This window comes from Leopardus geoffroyi, chromosome D2, assembly GCF_018350155.1.
Source record: "Leopardus geoffroyi isolate Oge1 chromosome D2, O.geoffroyi_Oge1_pat1.0, whole genome shotgun sequence".
In the NCBI taxonomy this organism is placed as follows: domain Eukaryota; kingdom Metazoa; phylum Chordata; class Mammalia; order Carnivora; family Felidae; genus Leopardus; species Leopardus geoffroyi.
This window is the reverse complement of record NC_059334.1, coordinates 18,702,469-18,725,534: the sequence shown is the minus strand read 5'-3', so window position 1 is coordinate 18,725,534 and position 23,066 is coordinate 18,702,469. Positions and strand designations below refer to the sequence as shown.

The following is a 23,066-nucleotide window of genomic DNA, read 5'->3' as shown; positions in this document are numbered from 1 at the left end:
AAAACAAACAAGCATGCTTTTCTTCAAACAGCCCTTCTGATCCTCTCTCGAATATACGTAGAATTTGTTGTATTTGTTTTTCAGTATGCTATTCTAAGGAGAAAACATCTAAACATCCTTTAACATTTAATCATTAAATACATTCTAATAAACAAAATAGAATTTCTTGCTTACAGATTCATCATGCGATTATTTTCAACAGTGAGCTTCACAAAAACCTTTAAAATCTGTTTCAGCTTCTTGAATCAAGTTCCTATAGCCTTAAGTACCTATCTAGGTTGTAAATGTGGGGACACCGTGTGGTCACAGATCCCCACCCATCTACCCGCACCTTTTCTCCTCCCTCCAGCCCCACATGGCACGTATTGTACCAGGCAGTGACCAGAGTCATGGGACAGCCTGTGGTTCAGAAAGCAAAGTTACCCTCAAACCTCGAGCACAGACAAAGCCTCAGCAGCAGCTTCCGTAACTGGGGGAGGGAACTGACTCCCGGTCAGTCACCCAGTACACCGTGTTTCCCACCTGCTCCTGTACAAGACACAGCTGCGAACTTGTCAGGACAAAAAGGAAGGCAGTGAACACCCCAAAACAGAGGTAGCTTCTGTCGGGTCAAGAATTTTGGAGAAAAGCAGGTGCGAGGAGCGGAGGGACTAAGAAAGATCAAAGCAGCTTGTGGCAGAAAACAGAAGATTGGGGGAGGCTGGGGAGGACAGCAGACTGGGGTCAAGCGTGGGATGTGAAAGAAAGGCCGCAGAGAGGGTAAGTGGTAGAAGGTAAATCCACTGTCGGGCAGGAAAGAAGACTGAAGGAACATGACCACCCAGGTGTGAGACCCTGTGGCCCAGCAGGCTCATCCCAGGGGTGGAGAGGAGAGCAACCCCACCTCACCGGGTCCTCGCGAACTGACCCTCTCACTTCCCAAGTCACTTAGCACCCTGACCGGTCTGAATCAAGTTTTTCTTCCAGAGCAGTCCGCAGAACTAACATGCTCTTTTCAGGGATCTCTCAAAATCTCAGTCCAGAAAGTATCCTCACTTGCCTGCCAACGTCTAAGGAAAAGCCTCTAGCTTTAACCCTGAAAAGAAAAGTCTTGGGTGGAGATGCCACGGTGGGATACCAGAGTTCCGCTGGCCAGACCTCAAGCTATTTATCTAACCTTTCTATCTCAGTTTTCAGGGAAGAAGGAAAACAAAAGGCAGGAAATCATTTGTCCCCTGTTGGCTGGGCATGCAGGCGAGGTACAGGAAAGAAAACTTTCATAGACTTCGCACAGCTCTGTCTCCAAGAACTTGCTTCCCTTTGGCCAGGATTCAACAACAGAAGCTGAACTTCGAGAGATTCTTGACCAAGGCAAGCGACCACGCTTCACGCACTTTCTGATTTAGACTTACGACTGTTCATCAGTTTTGAATGTGGTTGACTTGGTACAAAAGGAATTTTATTTCACGGTGATTTGTCAGTCGGGTAACTACCAGAGCCACAGGAACCGTGGGTTTTGTGTGCACACCTGTTCAGCACTGTCCTTCCTTCCACCTCCTAGGTCCCAGAGCCCCCACCTGCTGGTCCCACCTCCTAGGACCAGAGCCAGCAAGCTGTGTTAACATGCAAGTTGGAAAATACGGCTCCAGTATGACCCTGAGCTCAATGAGCCACAAGAGGCCTATGAAAATCCTCACCTTCCCAGCCAAGGAACTGCTCACCTACATGGCAAGATCGCATCCGTATCTTTACATCTTCTTTCAGAGGCAATTTGGACTAACACTCCAGGAAATGTTTTTTTCAGTTGAAGTTAACTGACAAGAGGTGGTGTAATGGCAAAGTTAAATTGTTACTGCAGAGACAATAAGCTGAGTTTTAATTTGTAACTCCCAAGCCTATTTAAATTATATACCTCCAATGCTTAGTCCAACCCAGAAAGCATACATTAGGAAGGAAGAGAGTTCACCCACGGTCATGTGGGCACTGCCCATCAGCAGCCCTCCTTTGTACAGGACAGAAAGCACAATCAGGTTCCCGGAGAGCCCCGTCTGTCAAATGAAGAAAATGAAGACACCTCAGGTAGGAGCCAGAAACCTAAATGCAAAAAGCGTAAATATCGCCTATAGTTTCTTTTTTGCATTTAACTATCACAACAAGGTTTTCCCAGAATACTAAGTTTTAATCTGAATTTCAAATAAAAAACTACTTTGGAAAGATCACAGTACTGAAGGAAATGATCTCATCAACGTGAAAACCTAGAAGCTAAGTCACCCATCAGATTCCTATTTTACTCAATGGACTCGGTTTGCAAAGGAAAACACAATATTAAGGACTTCCTCCCTAACAACAAGATGAATGCACAGCAAGCATATGCATTTATGTATCTTAATGTGATGCCCTGAGCAAAGGCTAGACAAGAAGTTGGAGTCCTGTCTCTGATCTGCCTTGAGCTTTGTTAGGTACACGGTCTTTGGTAATGCTGCCTCATCTGGGCCTGTTTCCTCTGTGTCCCTAAATCATGACCATTATTGAATCACCTCTGAAGTTCTTTCCCATTTGAACATGGTATAGATTTCCCGCTCGTGGTGATTTTCTAGTTCAGTGTTGTATTTGAGTTCATTGTGATCAATGCGATCGTTTTTGTCATACTTTTTTCTTGAAACACACTGAAGTTATTTTGGTTAATCCCCAGCGGGTCTCAAACTGCCTGCATCAGAAGCGACCTGGAGGCCTGTTAAAACAGATGGTTGCTGGGCGCAGCCCCAGAGCATTGGATTTGTAGGCCTGGGGTGCAGCTGGGGGTCTACACTTCTAGACAGTTCCCCGGTGAGGCGGACGTGGCGGGTCTGGGCCACGCTGGGGATCTGCCTGCCCCCACGCGTGTTGGTCTCATCACCCACCGCCGCTTAGTCACACGTAGTGGTTTCCTCTTCTTTCACAAAAATGAACTCTCAGGCCTAATCTTGAAGTGGAGTAGAATTATGTTCTATTTACGGCAAAGTCAAGGGAATACAAATCTGTTTCAGTCGTAACATCTGTCCTTTGCGCTCTTTTCAAAATGATCTACTTACCGCTCCAAAGAAGCCAGCCCGAGCAAACGCCTCTTTCCTTGCTAACTGCATCACGTGGTCCACTTTGCTGGCGTATTTGTCTATTTCTGTTATTTCTTTCCCAAAAGCTCGAACAGTTCTTATATTTCCAATACTTTCCTCAGCTAGCTGGGAGAATAATAAATACATTTCAGGGGAGGAAAGTCACATTTCAAGATTTCTAGAGCAAAGTTAAAATGGGGCTCTCATTTTTAAGACATTAAAAATAGATTACAAAGCAGAGTATATGAACAATTCTATTTTTGGAAACAAATATATTTTTGTTATATTTACACATTTACACGCCATATATATGTAGATAGAAAGGCAAACGGGGGCTAATGGATACTGAAATATATATATATTTTTAAAGTTGACTTATTTTGAGAGAGACAGAGAGAGTACGAGCAGGGTAGGGGCAGAGAGAGAGAGAAAGAGAGAGAGCGAGAGAGAGAGAGAGGAGATACAGAAAGAATCCCAAGTAGGCTCTGTGTGGTCAGTGCAGAGACCAGCGCGGGGCTCGAACTCATGAAACTGTGAGATTGTGAGTCGAAATCGAAGGTTGGATGCTTAACCGACTGAGCCACCCAGGTGCCCTGTGAAATATATTTTTTATACAGAGAAAAAGATAGGTAAAAAGGATAGGCTCCAAAAATGTTAATACCATTCATTCTGAGAGGTAGAGTTATATGTGTTATTTTTTCTCTTGATATTTTCAAGTTCTCAATTATAAACACCCATGTTTTTTGTAACATGAAAATATACCAGCTATGTTTAGTTTTTAAAAAATGCAATACTGGATAGCGTTGCAAAGCTTCACTTCTCAATTAACGAAGGACAAAGCGTCACCCAGACACTATTTTCAAAATATAATGAGCTTTTCGATCCTATAAGAAACAGTGATGGTAAAGAACTAGAGAGTTCACACAATGTTTAGTCAAGTGGGATCTACTTCAAGGTGTGGGTAGTAATCTAGTCTAGAAGGCAGAGTATTTTAGGTTTCTAGGATTCTAGCCTATTCTAGAAGGATAGAATCTATAGGATTCTAGCCCATAGAAACCTAGTCTAGGTTTTTAGCCTTCTTGAGGGCTCCCTTAAGGAAAAGTTAAGTACTTTTTTGAAAAGCAGAAGCACATCTCCTCCAAGCGGAGACCACGTAAGGGAGGGGCTTTTACCTGAGTGGTCTGTGCCAGGGAATCCTGCATAACTTTGGTTAGCTTCTGTAGATAACGTCCATAAATCACAGCAAGGATGGATATTGGAGGCACCACACTCAAAACAAAAGTGGCCAGTTGAGGTGAGACATAAAACTGTCAAAAACAAAAGCCAAAAGGTGTTAGGTGTTTGTTACATAGAGCAGCAAGACACTTTCATTACCTACTACAGGGGTGTGTGTGTGTGTGTGTGTGTGTGTGTGTGTGTGTGTGTGTGTGTTATTCAGACACCTTCAATTTTCATAAAACCCCCTGAGTACTGAGCACACCACACAGGGGTAATACGGACAAAGCTGCTGAAGAAAGGATGGAAATATTTTACCGTCCAGTGCTGGACCACAGCCGGTACAGTGCTGTGTGCACATTAGACCATGCTGCCCAACGAGAGAGGGGGGGAAGGCAGGACAGGAGTGAAGGAAGGAGGCCCGGGCTGCTCCACGCTGGCCAGACCACACCAGGAATTCTGTATTCAAGTCTGGGTCCCCTGTAAGGCACTGAATGACCAGAGCAACGTCGCGCTGAAATGGCCAAGCGGCAAAGACACCACAAAACCCCGTATCAATCGACGATCAGGTGAAGGTAGGACTAACAAGTGGAAGAAGAGTTGGAGCTGTTTCCAGGGCTCAGAGGACCGAAGTCTCGGCAGGAGGGATGTGGACTCAACATAAGAAGTTTCTAGCAACTGGAGCTGCTCAAGGCGGAAATAATCAGCTTCTACAGACATAACATAATGGGGCTCCTGCCAACCCTGCAGTTTGGTGATTGGATTTTCAATGGTACCAGCGTCTCTTCAACAAATGGTTAAAATCTGCCAAATCTCATCTGCACGGGAAATAGTAGAGTCGGCATGAGGCTTTCTTAAAACGCTGAGGAAAAGTCGCAGACCGAAATGTACAGTGATAAATGGATCAGCCAATCGTTCATTCAACAGCCCGTTACTGAACGCCTACAGACAGCTCACACTATTCCAGGCACCTGGGAGACAGCTGATCCATGTGGAGTTTTATCAGAGTGACAGCTAGATAGCAGATGGGTAAAAGAGAGAGACACACAGAGGATAACTGCAGGTGTAATAGGGTCTTACAAGGGCAAGTGCCCAAAGGCCCTGAGGCAGGAAGGTGGTGGGCACCTTTGACCACTTATGGACCGATCCACCCTGAGCACACAGGCCGTGCAGTCCAGCAGGTCACCTGCAGGCCATGTGCAGGGGCAGGGATGCAATCAAGGCAGGCCTCACAGTTCCGGGGCCTGAATCCGACAGAGCTCAAGCAAACCAACTGCATGGGGCGTCCTCTGCGGTGGGGCCGGAATAGCCATCAGAATGTCTCGGCACCACCCACCTCTCTCTGCTCTGGTTCTGTGCTTGGTAATAAGTCTTTGAAGCCTAATGCAGGGTCCTGTCACCAAAAAGGAGCATTTGGAAGAGCAGGAACACACATTTTTTTTTTTAACGTTTATTCATTTTTGAGAGACAGAGAGAGACAGAGCACGAGTGGGGAAGGGGCAGAGAGAGGGAGACACAGACTCTGAAGCAGGCTCCAGGCTCTCAGCTGTCGGCACAGAGCCCGACACGGGGCTCGAACTCACAAACTGCAAGGCCCTGACCTGAGCCGAAGTCGGACACTCAACCGACTGAGCCACCCAGGCGCCCCAGGAACACACATCTTACTGTAGGAAGGAAGATCCCATAATGTAAATTACTAAACTTGCAGTCTGGTATAGACATTACTAGGTTCTTGTCAGCAGACTTATCAGAGGTCAGGTCCAGGGAGCTTGTGAGAAACTAAGGCTACCCTTGTTCCTCCAGGGCTAAAGACCAGGTCCCAGGTGATGCCAACTCATGAGGCTGAATGTTGGTGCCCCCCAAAATTTATATGCTGAAGTCTTAACCCTAGTGTGGCTATATTTGGAGATGGGGCTTCTAAGGAAGTAATTAAAGTGAAATGAGGTCAAAAGGGTGGGGCCCTGATGAGATCAGGGTCCTTAAGAAAAGAGACCCCTAAGAACCTGCACACAAGCACTGAGGAAAGGCCATGTGAGCACATGTCAAGATGGCGGCCACCTACAAGCCAAGCCAATAGAAGAGACTCACAACGAACCAACTTGGCCAGCACCTTGACCTTGGACTCCAACCTCTAGAACTGTACGAAGTAAATCTCTGTCGGTTATGTCACCCGCTCTGTGGTACTTTGTTAAGACAGCCTGAGCAGACTAAGGCCCCTTCTGATTAGCCATCGGACTTATTCTGAACTGTCTGAAACTGTTACAGGAAGAGGTTCCCAACTTTTCCTGAGCCCCAGAACTATCGATATTTAGGAATGATGCGTTAGTGCAGGATGGGTCTTCTTGAGAAAACACGGGATTTCACAGCGGCTTTTCATTTCATAAACCAGATCTTACCGGTTCAGGTTGGCAGTACGTCCTTCTGCTCTGGACTGAGCGCTGCATGGACGCAAAGAGGACAAAAACCCAAGCTGCTCCACCTGGGAGATGGGATCAATTAGAATCTTCACTCTGGGGATCTAGGACTGCACTGCTCACAATGATAGGGCCACATGGCCACTGATCACTGCAAATGCAGCCAGTGTGACTGAGAAACTGAATCCCTAAATTTTCACTAAAATTTAAACTTAAAAACCAATATTTCATTTCTATTCAGTTATTGGTCAAGTTTAGGTCAAGTTTTGGCATGTCAATCTACCTTTTCAATGGCAAATGTTATCAAATCTAAATACAGCTGAAATATTTCCAATGAAAATTTAGCATCCGGATTGAGATGCTCCATGAGTGTAAAATACGCGTCGGATTTTGAAATCTAAACATGAAAAAATAATATTAAATATCAGATTAATAATTGTTACAAAAATTACATGTGGAACTGATGCTTTGTTATACTGGATTAAGTAAAATACGTTATTAAAATTAATCTCATCTTGGGGGCATCTGGGTGGCCCAGTCAGTTAAGCATCTGACTTCGGCGCACAGTTTGTGAGCTCGAACCCCACGTCGGGTTCTGCGCGGACAGTGGAAAGTCTGCTTCCGATTCTCTGTCTCCCTCTCTCTCTGCCCCTCCCCTGCTTGCTCTCACTCTCGCTCTCTCTTAAGAATAACAAATAAACATTTAAAAAATCATTTCTTTCTCCTTTTTAAAATGTGTTTACTGGAGGGGCGCCTGGGTGGCTCGATCAGTTAAGTGTCAGAGTCTTGACTTCAGCTCGGGTCAGGATCTCACGGTGCGTGAGATCGAGCCCTGCTTTGGGGTCTGCGCTGACAGCACAGAGCCTGCTTGGGATTCTCTTTCCCTCTCTCTCTGCCTCTCCCCTGCTCGCACTCTCTCTCTCTCTCAAAATAAATAAATAACATTTAAAAATAATGATAAAATGTGGCTACTAGAAAGTTTAAAATGACCTATGTAGTTTGCTTTACATTCTAGCGGCCAGCAGCACAGGTCTGAACAGAAACAGGGTTTGAAGAAACGAGGCAAACAGACAATGGTGCTCAAGCCACCCGGGTAAGGCAGGAAAAGGGGCTGCGGGAGTAGAGAGAGCTCACTTCAGTGGAGTACAGACCCACTCGTGTACAGGATAGAATTTATCGTCTTCCTTACGAAGAGGAAAGGAAACCATCCCTTGGTCTTATCAAGACAGCAATAGCAGCTCTACTGCATTTTTTGGTGTGGGCCGGGGGGAGGCGGGTGGAATGTAACTTACTTACCTTTCCTCTAACACACAGCTTGGCACTCAAAGCGCTCCTTCCACCTGTTGCTTTTTTCAGCAACATTCTTTCACACATTCTTAGAAAACCCAGGCAATAATGCAATCTTTCCTAAATGTTAATGGTGCACGCTCCAGATAAGAAGTCATCCTGGAGAAATGAAGGGTGCAGGAGGCCGCACAGGAGGAAGCAAGCCCCACATCCCCCGTGCCTCTGTGGCAGCACTGCTGGCTAAGTGGCTTACGGGGCGGTGAGAACAGCTCAGCTAGAGCTCATCCCCTGACTGAGAGGCCCGGCACAGGCCAAAGCCCTGACCAGAAGGCGCCGATGCCAGCCAGGCCGACGTACCATCATGCCAATGCCAATGGAAGCCTGGGCCCCGGCCCTGAGCCCATCCGACAGGTTTTCGGTAATTGAGCGCCCCAGGAGAGCGGTGTCCGAGGAGAGGCGGTTAATCAATTCTCCAGTGCGAGTCTTGTCGAAGAAAGCAACCTCCTGCCTCAGAAGAGAGGAGAATAACGAAGCCCTCAACCTGTTCACAATGCGCTGACCTGCAAAAGCAAACAAGAACGGCATCAGCTTGGGCCGAGCCAGCTAACAGGCAGCGGCTCGGGCGGTTGTCGTCAACCTCCTCGCAGCACATCTGGGGCCCTGCGTCCACCTGCCGGCAGCAGGCCCCCCTGAGCCCCGGCACGCTGACACGCACACACTGGTAACGAGCACTCTTCCTGCCTCAGGAAGCGTGCGGAGACGGTGGATGCGCAGGAGGGGACCCGGGGATAAAACAGAAGATCGCTGAGAGACATTTCAAACAGTACTATTTACAAATGAGGCTTCCTACGCTAACTTCCCCAGAGCTGATTCTGTTCCCCCTTGGCAATCCTTTTCTGTACCGAGCTCGGCAACCGCAAGGGCCGGTTAATCATCCGCAGAGCGTTTTATGAGCTAAGTGGCGAGCAGCCGACCGAAGAGTCGGGCACCCCGGGCTCTGTGATTTCTGTGGTCGTCACCGGCCTGTTAACAGCCAGGCCTCGTCACGGAAAGGCCGTAAAACACCATCGCCCCAGTGCCCACTGGAGGGGAAACACAAACACGGAGCATGCAAGATTTCCACAGCTCCCTGGAGAAGGCTCAGAACTCCAGCCTCCTGTCCACGGGCCGCGCCCACGAACCTCCCGTAAGACAGGCGGCTTCCCTCCCTTCCACCCACGTACCAGGGGAGCTGAGAAGTGAGCGCCGGATCGAAAAATATTCGTAGCTCCCACGTCTGGCCAGACATGGGGCTTCGTCCCCGCTGGATGGGACTGTGGGAAAAGAGGAACAGGGGGCCCGGAGCGCACGAAACCCCACGTGAGCCCCAGTGCGAATCCTCTGGAACGCCTCGCTCGGCAAGATGAGGGCCCTTTTACCTGAAGTCTGCATGAGGTAGACGCGAACAGTGTTTGCAGCAGCACCGCACAGGAACACGCCGCTGAGCGCCAGGCAGAGGCGGGTCAGGGTATAGCCGTAGTCCACGGTGGGGTTTGTGTAAATGACATCGATGATCCTCCCCAGGAAGAAGGGAGCGGACATGGTGATGACACTGGACATGGCCAGAAACCCAACTGCGGCTAGAAAACACAGGAAGTTCTCAGGCCCGGGGGTGCTTCGGCGAGGGGCGGGGCGCCGAATTCACCAAGCGTCTTGCCCGCAGCAGCTGTTCAGAGCGTGCACTGCTCAGAGCTTGCGCAGAGCAGGTGCTGCGGGTTTCCTTCTTTCAGCTCCCGGACCCTTGACTAAAGGCAAGAACCGAGGAGCTTCCAGGGACAGAGTGAGGAGGGTGACCGAGCAGACCCAAGTAGCCAGAGAAGATGACTTTTGCTTTTACCCAGGTTTGATCGTGTCTTCCTTGCCAGGAATATCCAAGAGCTGACTGTGGAAAATCTGAAAATCCGTTCTGGCCTCCCTCCCTGCCGCTTGATCTTGGTGTTTATCTCAGATGAGATTTTTCCTACATTCATGCTACACGTGGTTATTCCCTGGCATCTGAACTGTATCTTCGCTTGAAGATCAAGCAACGCAGGTAGATCTCTGAATTATGTATAGTATTTCAAAACTTTAAATAACCTTTGGAAAGCAGTTGCTGTCATCCATGACACATGTGGTATGTTCCCTCTTAATCTTACTGCTTTGGGGAATAAAGCACCAGAGTACTGGCATGATAGGACAATAGATAATAACACAATTGTTCATCCGTCTAAAAAACAGTGGGATAGAGTCTTAACAGAAAGGAAGATACTGAGAAAACCCAACCAGGAACAACACATAAAACAGGTGAGTGCATTCCTAATAAGGGAGTGCAAATCTACACTACAAAGGTATTCCAGTTTTCATCCACTGGATTGGCAAAAATCAGAGATCGATAACACACCGTGCTGGAAGAAGCCGTAGGAAAAGGGGCATTTGCACTGTTAGTGGGCGTGCAAAGTGGTACAAATGCAACAGAGAGTGATGCGATCATATCGGTTAAAATGTGAATGTACATTCCCTTTGATCCAGCAACTCTGCCTCTAAGATTCTAACTTCTATGTATACTCCCCTAAGTGTATGCAAAACATGTACCCTCACGGATGTTCATTACAGCATCACTTATACCAGCGGAACATCCACAAATGGGGAACAAGTTAGATCAATAAAGGAGCATTTATTTTCTGAGTGTTACACAGTTATTAAAAAGAATGGGGCAACTCTAGGTATTGACGTCACCAAGCTACAATGTTAGTGAAAACAGCCCAGGACCTGGATGTTAACGTTTTCTTGTTGGTTTCGAAGTTTACATACACACAGGACAACTCCAGGAGAGTAATCAGACGCAGGCAACAAAAGTTCCTTCTTAAGACCAGGGTGATTGGGGGGCAGGGTATGTGCTATTGCGTACTTTTGAGTTTGGTCCTATTAGGAACCCACCTAGTACCACCACTATAAAGTCAATGGCGAGGCTCCTAGATAAACATGGCATGGACTGAACCCCAGGAGATGGGAGCTCTCACACCCTGCAAGTAGCAATTGCTTCTCTTGGTGTTTTGTCTAATGCTAACACTGCAGTTAAAGGTATTACTTTCACGTAACCTCAATAAAAAGAACATAGATTGTATTATTTACAATACCAAGTGTCCATCCACAGATGAATGGATAGTGTGGTATATGCGTGTGCACACACACACACAGTGGAATATTACTCAGCCATAAAAAAGCATGAGGGCTTGCCATTTCCTCTAATATGGATGGACCGAGTGGGTATTAGGCTGAGTAAGGTAAGTCAGACAAAGAAAGACAAATAGCACGTGACTTCACTTACATTTGGAGCATAAAACACAAAACAAATGGACAAACAAAATATTTTACACTCTTAAATACAGAGAACTGGAGATTACCAGAGGAAAGGTGGGAGAGAGTATTAAGAGATAGATACAGGGGTGCCCGGGTGGCTCAGTCGGTTGAGCGTCCGCCTTCGGCTCAGGTCATGATCTTGCGGTTCGTGAGTTCGAGCCCCGTGTCGGGCTCTGTGCTGACAGCTCAGAGCCTGGAGCCTGCTTCAGATTCTGTGTCCTCTCTCTCTGCCCCTTCCCCGCTCATACTCTGTCTCTGTCTGTCTCTCAAAAATGAATAAACGTTAAAAAAAAAAAAAAAGAGTGGTAGATATAGGAGATGAACTGGAACAAGCTTCCAGTTATAAAATAAATAAGCCACAGAAATGCAGAGTACAGTCTGGGGAATACAGTCAATAATACAGTACTAAATGCTGTTTGGTGACAGATGGCGACTACATTTATCGTGGTGGGCACGGAGTAAAGGGCAGAATTGATGATTCAATATATTACACCTGGAACGAATACAACTTTGCACATCAACTAGACTTCAATCAAAAATATTTGTTTAGATTTAAAAAAGAGCAAAGAGCAGACTCAGTGCCAACGGTTATTTGGCTGGCAGAGCGCTAGGAGAAAGGGGAGGCGTTTAGGGAAGGAACATTTCCCACAATGGCTCTCTTCCTTCCTCGAGGCCTCCTGACATCCTGTTCTGGAGAAGACCTTAGTGGACAACCTTCTGACCACCTTTGTTAAAATACAAATACCCAAACCCTGCCTGCATCACTCCCTCTTCCTTCTTCTCCTAGCACTTGCCACCTTCTGGCATTCTAAACCAAAAGTGTCACTTGTTTACTGTCTACTCTCCACTAGGACCTAAAAGACTTTTGTCTGTTTCGTTCACTGCTATACTCCCACCGCCTACGGGGACAGAGACACAGGAGAAGTTCAATAAACATCTGCTGGATGAATAAACAAATAAACTGAACTGGGGCAAAGAAGGCACAAAAGTCTATCACACCGAAGTGCCTCAGTGAGCCTAACTAGGAACGGAATATCTGGTGCCTCGGAAAGTCCACATGGAAATGATTCTTTGCACAGAGCCAGAAAGTTCCTGTGTCTGGCTTCATACCGCACAACCACAGTTTAACTGAATAATGTGAACCTGGTCAAGGGCCGTTTCATTTTGATGCAAGACCTGGGGTCTTGTTTCAAAATGCCACACTCCTGACGACAAGAGCCCAGAGGGACTGAAAGCCCACCAGGCACAGAGAATGTTTACTCGGGATTCTGCCCAGCACAACCTCAGGGAGCTGGTGTGCTCCAGAGAGAGGCGTCCTGAGGAACGAGGGACGAACCCGAGAGGCCTTTCTGTTTCATCTGTCATCAGTAGCTAGCTAGTCTCTCCAGTCTACTCTTTCGTTCTGGCAAACGCCTCCACAGGTGCAATGCATGTGAAGTGCCAGAAGGGTCCATTTCTCCCTCCCTCCTCCCGTCTTTTAATTCAAATTGATGATTCCAAATCAGAATCTGGAGTTCGTGAATGAAATGCCCCATGATTTAGATTCTGAACCCTAGTTCTGACACAGTCATAATAATGATTACAGAGAGGAAAGAATTTAGTTGAATCCAAACTCATTCCAGGATATCCCCTTTTTCCTTTTAATTAAAAAAAAAAAAAGATTATCAGCCTGTTTTATTGCCATTTGTGTCCTTCTCCTACAACGCAGGACACAAAAGTAAAATAAAATAGACAAAAGTAAATGAACGTAGACAAAAGTAAAATAAAAGATTTTTTCAGCTTTCAGTTAGATGGATTCTTTTTAATGGACGTCTTCCCTACATACCACTGTCTTTGACATTAATGAATAATTTATATTTGAACCAGAACTATCGTTCCAGATTCCTCCCTAAATCCAACATGCCAAGGACACTGCAACCCTTCTGAAATCTTCACCTGTTTTCCATGGTTAAGCCTGGTTAAGCCATGGTTAAGCTCTTGCCTGATGGGACCCCAGCAACTGTTATGTATCTCTTGACAGATTTCTTCAGGTATCTTCCTGTTATCCTCGTTCTACCGAACCACGGCATCCAAAAAGGGCAAGAAATATTCTTCAAAGGGAGGAGGGAAGAAATCCTAAAATGCAGAGTTTACTCATGAAAGCACAGAGGTTTTGGGGTGGGTGGAAGAAGCTGTACAGCATGACCCCCAGCTGCTGGACATAGAACCAATCTTTTAGCGACGCATCTGACCATCAGGCCGGTACAGCTATCCCCAGTGTCGTTCCAGGACTAAAGATGAAGCACAAAAACGAGCCCCCACCACGATCTGAAGCCTCTGAGAGGCATTATCTCCTTGAATCTTCCCAGCACCCCTCTTATCCTCATTATTTTAGAGGCAACTCCAGCAAAGAGGTGAGGGCGCTTGCCCAAGGTCACCCAGTTCATATAGTACAGAACCCTGTTCTGACACAAAGCCTTCCTCTTCTTCCTACATTCCAAACAGCGAAATCGGCATGAGCCTGGGGTTGGGGCAGGCCAGGAAGCAGCAGAATGGCTGCGGGACAGAGCTGGAATAGGGACCTCGTGACACAAAAGCAGCCCTGAGAAACAAAGTGGAGAGGTGGGGGGGCTCCAGATTGTGAAGTGGAACAGGGAATTTGCAGTGTGGCAGGCTGTCAGAGGGCTTGAGGCTGGCGAGTGCTACAGGCAGCTTTGCATTTTAAATGTCCCGCTCTGGCTGCAGAGTGAAAGGAGAGAACTGGAGGCCAGCATGACCGCAGACAGAGACCGCTTACGGTGTGGTGTTCCACGGTTTCAGGCAAGGGGGCCTGGGGGAACTAGGGTGGGGACAGAGGGGACAAGGAAGGTGACAAGGACTGGAGATGTTTTTAGGAACGAGGCTCCAGAGGACCCGAGAATTGACCGGATTTGGGAAGCGTGTTAGGAGGGTAGGTTCTAAACTGAGACCTAGCTCTGCCATCTAGCTGTTGGACCTTCAGTGAGTCACTCAACCTCTCTGTGCCTCAGTTTCTTCATCTGTAAAACGGCAATAAAAATACTACCTCTTTCATAGAGATACCACAAGGAGCAAATTCAGTACATACATGTAAAGCATCTGGTACGGTGCCCGATATCTAGCAAACAATACATAGTAGGTATCACTTCCGTTGTCCTCATCACAAGGAGTCAAGAATGTCTCTGGCTTTGGCAAAGGGGTTCACACAGCAGCCCACTCTCTGAGAGAAGTGGCAGCAGAAAAGGCAGTTTGGGGGAGGAAGGCAACTTTGGATTTTGGACATGTTGAGTTTTCAGGCATCTGGGAGACATTTCCGTGGATGCAAGGTGAGTATCACGGGGAACAAAGGAGTAGAAGATACTCCAGGTTCGAGGGTGAGGTGAAGAAGCCTGGCATCTAAACTGGATAGGGAAGGAAGTGAAGACACGAGGGGCTGGCAGACTAGCAGGAAGCAGAGCATTTAGGAAACTTCTTAGGTTCATGCAGAACAAAGACCTTCCAGACTGTCAGCACGTGCTGAAGACTGAGGCATCTGGGTCATATTTGCAATTGGGGGGGGGGGCTGCCTTTGCCTCCAGTACTCTCTGCTCAGGGGACATGACGGCCACCCATGTAATTTTATTATTTTTTTAATGTTTATTTATTTTTGAGAGAGAGAGACAGAGAGACAGAGACAGAGCACGAGTGGGGGAGGGGCAGAGAGAGAGGGAGACCCAGAATCCGAAGCAGGTGCTCCAGGCTCTGAGCTGTCAGCACAAAGCCCGACGTGGGGCTCGAACTCATGAGATCATGACCTGAGCTGAAGTCGGACGCTTAACCGACTGAGCCACGTATGTAATTTTAAATCTTCTAATCGCCACATTAAAAGAGTAAAAGGGAGTGGGTAAGATTAATTTTAACAACACACTTGATCCAATATATCCAAGTTATTAAACAACATGTAATCTACATAAAAATAATAGCGAACCCTACAATGATACTTCACTTTTTTTTTTCTTCATACCAAGTTCTTTTAAAATCTGGTATGCACTTTCCACTTAAATCAATGCTAACACGTTTCATAGCACAGCTATAGAACGTTAAGGCGTTCTCTGATATATGGTGTCTCCAGAGCAAACAAACATCCCCCGCTTTCTGGAGCAGTCCCCATTTCAAAGGTACAGCCTCATGTGCCAGTTAGTACTGTCCTTGTCAGAGCCTCTGTCCTGACTGGGGACTTCAGGGAATAGTCACTCTCAGCACGGCTCATCCGCTCCTTGTTTACCATATTCACTGGCTTTATCACTTCATTGTTTTTGGTCACTTCATAAAATATAACTTATACATTCAGCAAAAGCTCCCGGTGGGCATGGGGTTCTCAGAATGGCCCTAATCTCAAAGCACACAGCCCTTATCAGTATTTTAAGTGAGAGGCACCCTCCCAGGTCCTCCACAGAGGCCTCAACTGAACAGTGTGGGTGGAGGGGTGTGGTGTATCTTGCACAGTGTAACTGGGAACCTGCCTGGCAAGGTGTCTCTGTGTGCACCTCCAGGTTGGCACTGTGGTCACGACCCCACAGGACCCCAACGGCCCACACACCTCACTGCTGAGATCAGCTCATCCAGTGCTCCCTGCCCCTAACTCAATGGGATGGTCAGAGCCCTCCACCGCCCCTCTCTATCTGCCAGGCGCAGCAAGGGGCTCTGACAAATGAGTTCTTATCCCAGCAGTCCACGAGGGGCTCCTCAGTGAGCTCCTGTATCTTTGAAGACTCCTTCTGGCCAAGGGGATAAGAGGAAGAGTTATCAGTGAGACCGGAGAGCACCGCTGTGGGCCACAGCTGTAGGAAGATGGGCTGCGGATTCCTCCAGCAAGTGGGTAGCAGGGGAGGGAGCACAGGGGCGGGTGAGGGGCTGCAGTGCCTCTAGAAGACCCGGGGGGGGGGGTGTGTGGGTGACGCTATGACCGCTCTCTGCACACACACATCTGGAAACAGTTTAAATGGCAGACCCTGATTTTACAGTTTCTGACACAAATTACTTAAGATCCAACTTTCCCGGTCACGCACTTCAGGTGGCATACTCAGCAAACTGCTGAAGACAGAGGAAAATGTCGTTAATCAGATGTATGGCTGAATTGTTAAAAAAGGACGTTTGCGTTTGTTTTCCTAAAAACCAGCACGTTAACATTGGAATTCCTTCTCTGCCACTCGGGTTTTTTTTGGTCTCTTGATTATAACACACACATGCGCGTGCGCACACGCACACAGCTCTTTATCTGTAGCATTTCGAAGAGCTGTGCCAACATCTGAGGCTGCCCTTATGATGATAAGTTACAAATTAATGACGACATGACACCCCACTTCCTTTTAATCCCACAAATGCCAACATCCAGATTGGCTTCAATATATCATACACAATGACTTTTAAGGAAACCGTATGTCCTAGTAAGGGTTTTTCATCAGATTTCCTTATAAGGTACAACACGTGCTGATTGTCTGTTTAGAAGAATTAGTGAACCCACCTCAGCCTTTCTCGGATTAAACGTTCACAATTATTCAGCGAGGCAGATCAAAACAGCTCTTCTTTTTTTTTTTTTTAATTTTTTAAATGTTTTATTTATTTTTGAGACAGAGAGAGACAGAGCATGAGCAGGAGAGGGTCAGAGAGAGAGGGAGACACAGAATCTGAAGCAGGGTCCAGGCTCTGAGCTGTCAGCACAGAGCCCGACGTGGGGCTTGAACTCACGAACTGTGAGATCATGACCCGAGCTGAAGTCGGACGCTCAACTGACTGAGCCACCCAGGCGCCCAAAACAGCTCTTCTTATAATAAAAGGCGGTACAGCTCTTGCTTTACTTCTCCACATACCAGTGTGGTGGGACATGTGGGGACAGAGTAAGAAGGTACAGGGATGATGGGCACGCGAGATGCGGGGCTAGGCTACCCATGGTGCCGAGCCCATGTGGGCACCAGCAAAGGCTGACACCTAAAAAACCTTCTCAGCGCCTAACATCTCAGAAATAAAACAAAACTGGGCACCCGGGTGGCTCAGCCGGTTACGTGTCCAACTCTTGCTTCCGGGCTTCCGGCGCAGGTCGTCTCACGGTTTGTGAGATCGAGCCCCACGTGGGGCTCTGTGCTGACAGCGTGGAGCCTGCTGGGGCTTCTCTCTCTCTCTCTCTCTCTCTCGCTCTCTGCCCTTCCCCCACTCACTCGCACGCTCTCTCTCTCTCTCTTAGTAAATAAATAAACTTTAAAAACCCCTGGTTTTCCTGGCACTCACTCTGAGTTGCATATGGGAATGGCAGACACACCCTGTAGGGTTCAGGGTCTCTACATTTGGGCCTCAATCTGGGCCTGGTTGTACCATTATTTATTCTTCCACCTCAGGCACTCGGAGCCCCTGCTCTAGGCAGCACACATGCTAAGAACTAGACAGAATTAGACCCAGCGCCATTCTCAAGCAGCTCACAGTCCAGTGGGATCTTCCAGTCTCAAAACGTTCTTTTAATAGAGTAAAAGATCTTTATTTCCATCAAAATCTACATACAATCAAGTGACCCATGACATCAATTCTTCCTACCTCAGCGATACCAAGAATTCCCCTAAGCTTCAACAGTAAGAAGAGAAACATTCTCTCCCTATCTGCCCTCCTCCGTAGCACCAACCTGCCCTACATTGCAAATGACTCTCTCGGAAAATCTTTTCTAACGCAGTGGATTTGCGGCAAAGCGTGTGGGATTCTCACTGTTTCAAGGGCTGCATCTGACAACCTCACAGGCCTCGATCCCAAGCCCTCATCACGGTTGCAGTTTTCTCTCCAGTCGTATGATTATTTCATTTATGTTTCTTCCCCACTAAGCTGAAAGCCCTAGGAGGAACAGGAACTGTGTTTCTTTCTGCTCACCCACGCAACCCCATGGCCCACCAGACACTGAGGGGGCTCAATAAATATTTATTAAAGAAATGAAGATTTAGGGAAATCTCAGAAACTTTTAAATCTTAAAAGGCCAACATTTCCCAAATTATGGTTAAAAACGAGGAGCTATAGAAAATCGTTCTGAAACATTCATTTTGCGGCGCCTGGGTGGCTCAGTCGGCTGAGTGTCTGACTTTGGCTCAGGTCGTCATCCCTCGGTTAGTGGGTTCAGCCCCAAGTCAGGCTCTGTGCAGACAGCAAGAAGCCTGCTTCAGATCTTCTGTCCCCCTCTCTGTCCCTCCCCCGGCTCACGCTCTCTCTCTCTCAAAAAAATACACATTTAAAAACATTCACTTTTATTTCTTTAAAAAATTACTCAATTATGATTTAGTTGGGGTTTGGTCTATAGTTTGCTCAAAGTTTCTGGAGTTTACAGATCACTGATGGTAGGCAGTGTTTGATTTTTTTTGAAGAGCTAGTAACTTCCTGCTTACCATTGAGGGAGGCAAAAAGCACGAGACAAATCTGAAAGGTTTAGACTGTTTTACTTCACACAGCAAAAAAAAAAAAAAAAATGCTGTTTAATAGACGTGTCTAAGGCAAAAAATGTTTTTAAGTAGTATCAGTGTATAATACAAAATAGGTATATTTTTGGCTAGAATAAATTTTACAATGAAGGGGGGGGCGGAGAGGGACGCGGTCCGTTCTGAGAATACTGGCAATGCCAAAGCAGAACAGACCCAAAGGTTCCAATAACGAAATACTGCTCCACTCGTATGATGTGTCAAGCTGAGAAACATAAAACACAACTCGGCCAACCTGAACGCTCGACAGTGCTACCGGGAGGTGAGCGCTCCACCCAGCCCTTCTTGGTGGAGATCCCCAGGTAAGAAGCCAGCCCGTCCCTACACCCAGTGTTACAAGTGGCCCAGGGTCTCTCTGCGGCCCCCGCGGTGTCCCCTCTCGGCGGTCGCGGGACCACGCGCTTTGTAAGGGGTGCTGACCAGCGTTGGGAAGAGAACGGACGGGGAAAAAGCCCTACCTGCCAGCCTCCCGCGCTCCGGATACGCCAGCCCCAGAAGTTTCCGGGCATCCGAACGCCTGGCCGCCGCGGAGCGCATTCGCGAGTCGTCTCTGGGAGTCGCGGCGGCCGCAGGCAAAGCCGGCCCGCGCTGCCTGGCCTCGTCCCCGACCCGGGCGGCCACTGCTGGGCCGCCCGGGAGCCCGGCGCGCGGGAGCCGCGCAGCGCCGGGCCCGGCGAGCCCCCAGCACCTGCAGGCGCCGGGGGGCCGCGCCCACAGCCCCAGGAGCCGCGCGAGGCCTGCTCCGCCCCCGGGGCCGCGGGGACCCCCGCTCGGGTAGCCGCTAGTCCAGCGGCGCGGGCCTCGCGCCGCTCCGGCATCCCCGAGGAGCCGCGGCCCCGCGCCCCAAGGCCGCACCGGCCAAAGGCCCGTCAACTGCGGCCGGGGCCCCGGGACACGGGCGCCCGGGGCCCACGTTCTGGCGGCCGGGCTTCGCCACACGAGCAGCCGCAGCGGCCAAGCAGGGGGGCCGTGCATGGCGCCGCGTCCGCCCCGTGCGCCTCAGCCTGCCCGGCCCGGCGCGCACAGAGGCCGAGGACCCTCCCGGCCCCGCCGAGCAGAGGGCGTGAACGCGGCGCCGCCCGCAGCCCCGCCCGTTGTCACCCGCCGTCACCCTTCTCCTCGGGCCCCCGGCCCCCGCGCACGCCCCGGGTCGCGCCCGCCCCATGCCCGTCCGAGCCGCGGCCCTCCGCCCGCACGGGTCCCCGCCCCCGAGGGCGGTGACCCGGGCGCCGCACCACACCCCCTCCAAGGAGCCCCCTCCCGCCTCGAGGGTCCTTCCCCGCAGCGCCCCCCACCGGGCTGCCAAGCGCGGGGCGCGGAGCCGGCGGCGCCAAAGACGGGGCTGAAGAAAGCGTCAGGCGCTGCTGCGCCTGCGCACTATCGTGCGGGGAGCTTTTTCGCGCTTCTCAGTCCCTTCCCGTAAAAACCTGCGAGCCCTTTCTCACGCCGGACGACTCGGCGGAGCGCGCAGACCGGATCACACGATGACCGGTGAAGGGATGCGGCGGCCCGACAGCGAGCTGGTCTGTCGGGTCCGCGGCCCCGGCGACCCTGGCTGGGGCCGGTCCTGTCACCCTACGTCCCAGGGCCGAGCACGGACCGAGACGCAGAACGTTGCTGGAGAGGACACCGCTGCGGGTCAGCGCGGTTATCGAAGGCGTCGTGGTTGGAGGAGGTGGTTGGCGAGCCGTGAAATTGGATAACTTTGAGGAAAGGAAGAGATCATTTCCTAACCTGAGCCGAAGTGCAAAAACACATGGTCGAGACACCCCGGCTGCTGAGAGTGCAGAAGACCAATCTAAATGCAATGTAGTGTTTTAATGCACGGGCAAGGAAAGCCAGAGGAGAGGATCTTAAAGTCCACCGGGACGCAAGGAGACTTCAAGGTGCAGGCATCTGTACGCTGGGGGATTAGGGATGGGACCAGCCTGATTCTCTAACATGTATGAGGCGTGGCTGAAGAAGGTGGATTGAGTTTTTGTTGACTCGTAATTTTACAAAGCCGATATGAGGGTAAGGCTAGTGAGAGACACGTGCTTCAATCGCAAAATGTATGGATTCGAGAAAAAAAAAAAACCCTAAACCGCCATAATCAAGATAAATATTTTAATGCAATATTTTTTAAAATCAAAATTAATGCAAAAAAAATCCATCATGAGCAATGTATCAAAATTTCAAATGCATTTCTGCATTTGCACAATCCTGCCTCTCTCCTCCCACCTTAATCCCATTCCTAAAAACCTTATTTACAAAATTAGGCAGTTAGCAGCTGGCCTCTTAGACCCAGGGGAGCATGGAATCCCCACCCAAGTTAACCACGACTTAGGTTAGCCTCTCATCGGTGTCTAAATTCTAGGATGCAGGGTATAGTATAAAACACCGTAGAAAAGCAAGAAAAGCCTGTGCATTAATCCTGAGACAACAAACAAAAGTCCAAATCCTGACCAATGACAGACAGAAAGGGCTCTTGGTAGAGGTGTGGTTGAACCAAGCAGTAAAATCTGGCCTTCCATGAATAGACTCTTAATAGGTTTAGTGGGCCACAGGTGTTGAATTCAAAAAGGATGTCTTTTGATGGAAACTTGAGAGCCGTGGAATTACTTTGAGAACAGTTCCACCTGTGGGTTCCTGTACCTCTCAAAGGGCGAATAGGGAGCTCATGCGGACCGTAGGACCCCTGCCCTGCCCCACGCACAGCACAAGAAGCAAACAAAAATCTTCCTGGTGTGAGGTCTCTGATCTGATAAGGATGGAAGTGGGGCTGTCATTTGACCTTTCTTTGTACATTTCTTTTTCTCTTAATTCAAGCTTGCAGGTTATCCAGTCAAGGACCGGAGTGGCGAGGCAATGGCTGAAAGATGAGCCTACAGTTCCCTCAAGCATGAACGAGGAAGGGGTGCAATCTACATGGGGCAGAAGTGTTTTCTAAATTCCTCTGAAGTCCAGATTGAAGTTTTTGGTAACTCATCTGCATTGTGTGCTTAGAGTGAAGGCTGAGGCTGTAACTATCTCAGCAATATGACTCAGGCAGGCTGAATGCAGTGTAAGCAGAAGGTTTCGGCATCTTTCGCTTTTACGTTCTCTCTCACCCCCTCCCCAAAGACTCTAGAGGAAGGTTGTTATGGGTTGAATTGTGTTCCTCCAAAAAAGATATGTTGAAATCCTAACTCCTGGTATCTCAGAATGTGACCTTATTTGGAAACAGAGTGGTCGCAGATATAGTAAATTAAAGTAAGATGAAGCCATATTGGAGTAGGAGTAGGGTATCAATTTTTAAGAAATATTTATTTTTGAGAGAGAGAGAGAGAGCGCACGAGCAGGGGAGGGGCGGAGAGAGAGGGAGACACAGAATCCGAAGCAGGCTCCAGACTCTGAGCTGTCAGCCCAGAGCCGACACGGGGCTCGAACTCATCAACCCTGAGATCGTGACCTGAGCTGAAACCCAAGAGTTGGATGCTTAACCAACTCAGCCACCCAGGTGTCCCTATCTGATTTATAATAGAAGACATGAAAACTAAAATGACAAGCAGATACCATGATTCTCCTCAATCATTTGAATAAAGATCAAAAAGTTTTACTGCATTGCCTTGATGAGGGTGAGGTGTCCACATGTTGGTGAGAAATGTCAATTGCTCCACGAAAGCACTTGCTATATCTATTAACAATGTAAATACATATATCCTTTGATCGCACAATGTCACTTCCAGGATTTTTAACAATAGACTATTTTTCAGAGCAGTTTTAGGTTCACAACAAAATTGAAAGGAAGATACAGAATTTCCCACCTGCCCCGTGCCTTGACACAAGCACAGCCTCCCCCCACCCCCAACACCACCCTCACCAGAGTCCACTGATGGATGTCCATAGTTAACATTAGGGTTCACTCTTGGTGTTGTACCTTTGGATGAATGTATAAGGACACGTATCCACCATTACAACATCATACAGAATTGTTTCACTGCCTAAAAATCCTCTGCTTTGCCTATCCATCCCTCCTTCCCCCTCGCCCCAGGAACCACTGATTTTTTTTACTGTCTTCATAGTTTTGCCTTTTTCCAGAATGTCCTATGTACAGTATGTAGCCTTTCAGATTGGCTCCTTTCAGTTAGTAATGGCCTTTGAGTTTCTTCCATGTCATTCCATGGCTTGATAGCTTATTTCTTTCCAGCCCTGAATAATAATCCCTCGTCTGTACTGAAGTTTATCCAGTTACCTACAGA

At 48.5% G+C, this 23,066-nt stretch overlaps 1 protein-coding gene and 1 long non-coding RNA gene across 6 annotated transcripts in view; one reads left to right on the top strand and one right to left on the bottom strand.

The window, feature by feature from the left end:
• The window catches only part of ABCB10 (ATP binding cassette subfamily B member 10), a 33,967-nt gene extending 14,035 nt beyond the window's left edge, over positions 1–19,932 (bottom strand). For 2 of the 5 annotated variants that reach the window (XM_045437422.1, XM_045437423.1), the window contains exons 1-6: positions 19,305–19,932; positions 9,406–9,606; positions 8,345–8,547; positions 4,244–4,378; positions 3,051–3,197; positions 1,892–2,027 (exon numbers count right to left, since the gene is read on the bottom strand). In XM_045437422.1, coding sequence (XP_045293378.1) covers positions 1,892–2,027; positions 3,051–3,197; positions 4,244–4,378; positions 8,345–8,547; positions 9,406–9,606; positions 19,305–19,821 — 1,339 coding nt within the window. In that variant the 5' untranslated portion in view covers positions 19,822–19,932. Of the gene's footprint in view, positions 1–1,891; positions 2,028–3,050; positions 3,198–4,243; positions 4,379–8,344; positions 8,548–9,405; positions 9,607–9,863; positions 11,149–13,300; positions 15,062–19,304 lie in introns of those variants that run through there. The other 3 variants (XM_045437424.1, XM_045437426.1, XM_045437425.1) reach the window with 3 other exon arrangements.
• Positions 19,933–20,225: 293 nt separating this feature from the next.
• On the top strand, positions 20,226–22,013 carry LOC123576507. Its single transcript, XR_006701446.1, has 2 exons — positions 20,226–20,732; positions 21,655–22,013. It is a non-coding gene; the product is annotated as an uncharacterized LOC123576507 (long non-coding RNA).
• The last annotated feature ends 1,053 nt before the right edge of the window (positions 22,014–23,066 follow it).